Below are 6313 nucleotides of genomic sequence, written 5' to 3'. Positions count from 1 at the left end.
AGGTGTCCTTCCGAGGTACCACCTGGCCATCAAGGCTAACCTCCTCCTCCTCACAGCTAGTAGTACTGAAACCGCACATCATGTACTCGGTTTTAGTTCTACTAAGCCTAAACCCTTTCGATTCCAAGGTTTGTCTCCATAACTCTAACTTCCTATTTACCCCCGTCCGACTATCGTCAACTAGCACCACATCATCCGCAAAGAGCATACACCATGGGATATCTCCTTGTATACCCCTTGTGACCTCATCCGTCACCAATGCAAAAAGATAAGGGCTCAAAGCTGACCCCTGATGCAGTCCTATCTTAATCGGGAAGTCATCGGTGTCGACATCACTTGTTCGAACACTTGTCACAACATTATTGTACATGTCCTTGATGAGGGTAATGTACTTTGCTGGGACTTTGTGTTTCTCCAAGGCCCACCACATGACATTCCGCGGTATCTTATCATAGGCCTTCTCCAAGTCAATGAACACCATATGCAAGTCCTTCTTATGCTCCCTATATCTCTCCATAAGTTGTCGTACCAAGAAAATGGCTTCCATGGTCGACCTCCCAGGCATGAAACCAAACTGATTTTTGGTCACGCTTGTCATTCTTCTTAAGCGGTGCTCAATGACTCTCTCCCATAGCTTCATTGTATGGCTCATCAGCTTAATTCCATGGTAATTAGTACAACTCTGAACATCTCCCTTGTTCTTGAAGATTGGTACTAATATACTCCGTCTCCATTCTTCTGGCATCTTGTTTGCCCGAAAAATGAGGTTGAAAAGCTTGGTTAGCCATACTATCGCTATGTCCCCGAGACCTTTCCACACCTCAATGGGGATACAATCAGGGCCCATCGCCTTGCCTCCTTTCATCCTTTTTAAAGCCTCCTTCACCTCAGACTCCTGGATGCGCCGCACAAAACGCATGCTGGTCTCATCAAAGGAGTCATTCAGTTCAATGGTAGAACTCTCATTCTCCCCATTGAACAGCTTGTCGAAGTACTCCCGCCATCTATGCTTAATCTCTTCGTCCTTCACCAAGAGTTGGCCTGCTCCATCCTTGATGCATTTGACTTGGCCAATATCCCTCGTCTTCCTCTCCCGGATCTTAGCCATCTTATAGATGTCCCTTTCACCTTCCTTCGTGCCTAACCGTTGGTAGAGGTCCTCATATGCTCGACCCCTTGCTTCACCAACAGCTCGCTTTGCGGCCTTCTTCGCCATCTTGTACTTCTCTATGTTGTCTGCACTCCTATCCAGGTATAGGCGTCTGAAGCAATCTTTCTTCTCTTTAAGCGCCTTCTGGACATCATCATTCCACCACCAGGTATCCTTATCTTCGCTTCTCCTTCCCCTGGACACTTCAAACTCCTCCGAGGCCACCTTACGAATGCAAGTCGCCATCTTCATCCACACATTGTCCGCATCCCCTCCTTCCTCCCAAGGGCCCTCCTTAAATACCCTCTCCTTGAACACCTGAGCTACCTCCCCCTTGAGCTTCCACCACTTCGTTCTAGCGACCTTGGCACGCTTATCCCGCTGGACACGAATTCGAAAGCCGAAGTCAGCAAACACCAGCTTATGCTGGGGTACAACACTCTCCCCAGGTATCACCTTACAGTCTAGGCACGCACGCCTATCTTCTCTTCTCGAGAGGATGAAATCAATCTGGCTAGTGTGTTGGCCACTACTAAAAGTCACCAGATGTGATTCTCTCTTTCTAAAGAGGGTGTTAGCTACAATCATGTTGTAGGCTAGAGCAAAGCTTAAGACATCTTCTCCTTCTTGATTCCTGATGCCATAGCCAAAGCCCCCATGCGCCCCTTCAAAACCTGTGTTAGATGTACCCACGTGGCCATTGAGGTCTCCTCCTATGAAGAGCTTCTCACCAATCGGTACACTCCTAACCATGTCTTCCAAGCCTTCCCAGAACTCCCTCTTGGTGTTCTCATTGTGGCCTACTTGCGGGGCATATGCGCTGATAACATTGAGAACCAAGTCCTCAGCTACCAGCTTGACCAGGATAATCCGGTCCCCACGTCTCCTGACATCTACCACTCCATACTTGAGGCTCTTGTTGATCAAGATGCCTACGCCATTTCTGTTTGCAGCCGTCCCCGTGTACCACAGCTTGAAGCCGGTATCCTCCACCTCCTTCGCCTTCTGTCCTCTCCATTTGGTTTCTTGGACGCAAAGGATCAAACCTAATACAAAGGATCAAACCTAATACAAGGTACGAAATTCCTTTGAACCAAAGAGGCCCTAAACTCTTTATTCTTTACAGTACTATTTACAGTTTACATTAACAGTGTACATGGGGGCATCAGCTTTCGAAACCATATTAATTTACACTTCCAGAATAAGATCTAGTCGTTATGGTATTCAAAACTTTGTATAGAAACGAATCATCTATTGCACCCTGATGCCATCTCTTGTCCTGGGAAAATTCACCTCCAGGAAATGTTGCTGTGCTGATCAATTCATTCCCATTAACTCTTGCAGGCATCTCAAGTTCTGCTCTGTGAGCTCGGTAATTGTAGCTCACACAACTCCCATCTGGCCGCGCAACCTGAAAACCCAAGTATCTTCCCAGGCACATGCAGATCCATCATATGCACATCATTTCAGTGCCCCTTTCATCTTGTTCTCAATTTTGTAATCATGCTGGCCTGCAAACCGTTGGAGCTGGTCATACCCAGCAAGAACTCCAGCTCCAGCCATTCCTGAGAGGATATTAGCACCGACCCCTCTGAATAGAGTGAAGAACCCTTCGGTGGAAACTATCTGTTTTACGGCATGGAAGGCACTCCTGTATTTGAATGGCTGCCCTGAAGTTAACATCATTCTTCGTCGGAGTGTATCAAATGGGTAGGCGCAGGCCCCAGAGAATGTAGTTATTGTCCATCCCAAGGCAAAACTGGCCAGGAAATTTCCCTGCAAAAGCATTCAATAACAACTAAGTGTGTCAAGCTGGTCTTGCGGGAACCTCAACTGTGAGATGCAGATGACACAAGAATGACGTTACCTCCAATGGCCCTACTAGTACAATAGGTTTCATGGTGTCGTAGATGCCAAAATAAAGACCCCGATATAGAGTGATACCCACAATAGACACACTGAAGCCTCGGTACAATCCACGAATACCATCAGTTGCAAGTGTCTTCTTGTAGACATCTAGCAACCCCCTGAACTGACGTTTGTTAGCTCGGGATTCAATCGCGTCAGTGGCTAGCCGTGTCCGTGCATAATCCAGATGGTATAGCAGGGACGATGTTGTAGCTCCTGCAGCACTACCACAAGCTACATTTCCAGCTAGCCATTTCCATTTCCCGTCTTTCTCCTTGTCATAGCCGAAGAAGCTCTTGAAGTAGCCTTTGAATGCAAAGTTGCAGGCCTGCACAGAAGGTGCACAGGTGAGGTTTCATTCCATTTTTTAACAGGAAAGTACTTCATGACAGCAGAGTGTTTCCTCACATCAACAAGTTAAGGGTGTATACATGTACTCTGAGTCATGCTTGATAGTTCAACATAAAATGGGATGTGGTTCTCACTCTTAGCTATTAAACAAAACCTGCAGAAATAATTGTGACAGCAGGAGCATAAGTTTTTTCTGCAATAGTAAACTATCCGCACACTAGCTATTTTTCTAATTCCACTATGTACAGCACTCATCAGAATCCCTGGTTGGTACACGTGCCGAGGGTACAAACATGCTGCTCAGGGTAATGTTTGATGGTTCAGCATGAAAGGGAACAGAGTTCTCAATCTTAGCTTTTTCACAAAACCTGCAGAAAACAATTGTAACAGTGGAAGCATAAGTTTATTCTGTGATAGACACTGGTTATCTTCCTAATTCCACCATACAAAGCACCCATCAGAATCCATGACCAAGAATATGCTATAGATATTTAGCGACTGGTTATACAGAAAAGAGATAACAGTATTCCACCAAGTACGATTCAGCTGCATAACCATTATGACACCAGTGTGTGCCTTTGTGGTGTGAGTGTGGAGCCTTGATTATTCATATTGCGAGGAATGGAACAATTTTGTATTATTTTGAAGACTCCACGAGGTCTCTGCTTTTGTCATAAATCTTGCAGTTCTCCTTGACACATAACCAATCAGATTCTTGTGCCAGACATAAATTTATAACTAGCCTTGTGAAAGGGAAAGACACTATATATATTCTGTGGTGAGAAAAAGCTGGGAGCTACCAGCCAGTCAGACAGCACCTCACTACCTCAGAGCCGTGAGCAAGTTTGAGGGCCACAGAAAATACGTGTGGGTGCAGAGAATTACACAAATTAGCCTCACCCAATGCACTGCATCAGCACATTTCTACACTAAATCAATGACTAAAACTAGATTGTTCGATGCACAAACAGGATTCAGAGAGTCCGTTAATTCTGCTGCTGAAGCCTGCCTGAATGCAGGCCCTCCATCATGATTCAGAGAGTCTGTTAATCAGAAGGGTGGGTGGATCAAAGGAAGGAATGAAGGGAGGGAGGAGGAGGGGCGGACCTGTGTGGGGAAGTATCGGATGACGTTGGCCTGGTTTCCACGCCAGAGCGCGGCGGCGCCCTCCTCGCGGAGCACGCGGGCGAAGGCGTCGGCGATCCCGCGGTAGGGCCGCGTGAGGGCGCCCCGGCGCAGCATCTCGGCCTGGTTCTGCAGCAGCAGCTTGACGCGCTCCACCGGCGCCGCCCCCGTCTTGGCCACCACCGCCGCCGCGCCGCCCATGGCGAAGTCTGCCGCCACCCTGGAGGGCGACCGGAGGCGATGCGGGGTGTGGTGGGCGTCGGCGCCGTCCTTCCTCGTGGCCGCAGCGGCGGCGGCGGCCATTGGTGGAGCGGCGCCGCGGGAGAGAGTTGGTGGTGCGTGGCGTGGGGGATTTCCATGGCCTGATTTTTGTGTGATTATAATCAAAGGCCGGGACGAAGAAAAGAACAAAACGAAGCTCACCTGTAGTTAACTGGGCCTTCTTCCATGTGGGCTTGTGGGCTTTGCGGAAGTGATGCCGGCCGAAAGAATAGAGCCCATGAGCTCCCTAAAAGGGGAATGGGATGCATTTGTTTTCGGGTGAAATGGGATGCATTTTCGAGAGAGGGAATTTTCAATAAAGAGTGGATATCATTGATTTAAAAAGAAGTATTAATAAAAGGATACAAACACAAAGAGCGCCCATCCAGTTTCTGTATAGTTAGGGTCACCAAACACTACTAGAAAATGGGGCATTTGTCCCGGTTCGTAAGGACCTTTAGTCCCGGTTCATGAACCGGGACTAATGGGTTGTTACTAATACCTCCACCCTTTAGTCCCGGTTCAAACACGAACCGGGACAGATGTGCATCCACGTGGCCGGTGCACCGAGCCCAGTCAGGGGCCTTTGATCCCGGTTGGTGGCACCAACCGGGACCAAAAGTCCATGTTTTTCTTTTTTTTTTTAAAAAGTGGCTGCTTTAGGGATTTTGGGGGTTATTTTTAGGTTGTTATTAGCTAGTTAACAGAGAGAAGTGTTCTCTCTTATATCTCCGTCCTTGGTTTACCAAGGCTGCTGCTGTGTTCATTTCACCCGCTGATATAATAACTTATGCATGCTCGCATCATACATCATCATATATATTAACAAGTCCTACTAATCATGCATCATCATACAACTTCTACTCGTTATTAATAATAAGTCATACGATCATCATCCTCATAGTCATCGAACCCAACCCTACATAATTGTTCTTAGCACATGATCATCAGTATCAGGTAGGACCTAAACACCCTTAAAATAAAATAGCATAAAACAATATAGATCCTGACTCTTCATTATGAAGAATGGCGATCATCATGTCTCCAATTCTTGCCCTTCGCTGTCTTTTGCTTCCAAGAAGCTCCTTACGACTGTCCATACATTTTTTTCATTCTTTGATTGTCATGTCTCCACTTCTTTTAGAGACCCGGTATGGACAGTGAGATTCGTAGGAAGACCTGGTTGTATGTTCAAATCATGAAGGGTACCGTGCGTATACATCAGATGAGGCACACAATCATTCGGGATTATCTGTTGAAAAACATAGTAATAACTTCGTAGTTAGCAATGATGTACTAGTTTTAGAAGAGTGCAAAAAGATGCACGGAGGTCGTAATAATAAAAAATCTTACCAGGGTATCTTCATGGTAGTTACTGTAGTTCAACACGTGCACTAGTGGCACGTATTGGCCATAATGTTGAGGAGTTTGATTGTAAATATTGTAATTCTCAATATCAGTACAAAACGCGACCAGATGATTTTTCTCCTCATAAGTTAATTCGGAGCCTTCAGTGTA

The 6313-nt window shown here is 46.5% G+C and overlaps 1 protein-coding gene across 1 annotated transcript; it reads right to left on the bottom strand.

The window, feature by feature from the left end:
• Positions 1-2250: 2250 nt before the first annotated feature.
• On the bottom strand, positions 2251-4902 carry LOC123068396 (ADP,ATP carrier protein ER-ANT1). Its single transcript, XM_044490984.1, has 3 exons — positions 4517-4902; positions 3018-3386; positions 2251-2926 (listed from the first exon to the last, which is right to left on the bottom strand). Exons 1-3 carry the CDS (start codon positions 4835-4837, stop codon positions 2612-2614), a joined length of 1005 nt encoding a protein of 334 aa, XP_044346919.1. The 5' UTR covers positions 4838-4902; the 3' UTR covers positions 2251-2611.
• Positions 4903-6313: the final 1411 nt, after the last annotated feature.

This window comes from Triticum aestivum, chromosome 3B (genome assembly GCF_018294505.1).
Source record: "Triticum aestivum cultivar Chinese Spring chromosome 3B, IWGSC CS RefSeq v2.1, whole genome shotgun sequence".
Taxonomy (NCBI): domain Eukaryota; kingdom Viridiplantae; phylum Streptophyta; class Magnoliopsida; order Poales; family Poaceae; genus Triticum; species Triticum aestivum.
Note: the sequence above shows the minus strand (reverse complement) of the source record. Positions and strands in the feature narration are given on the sequence as shown.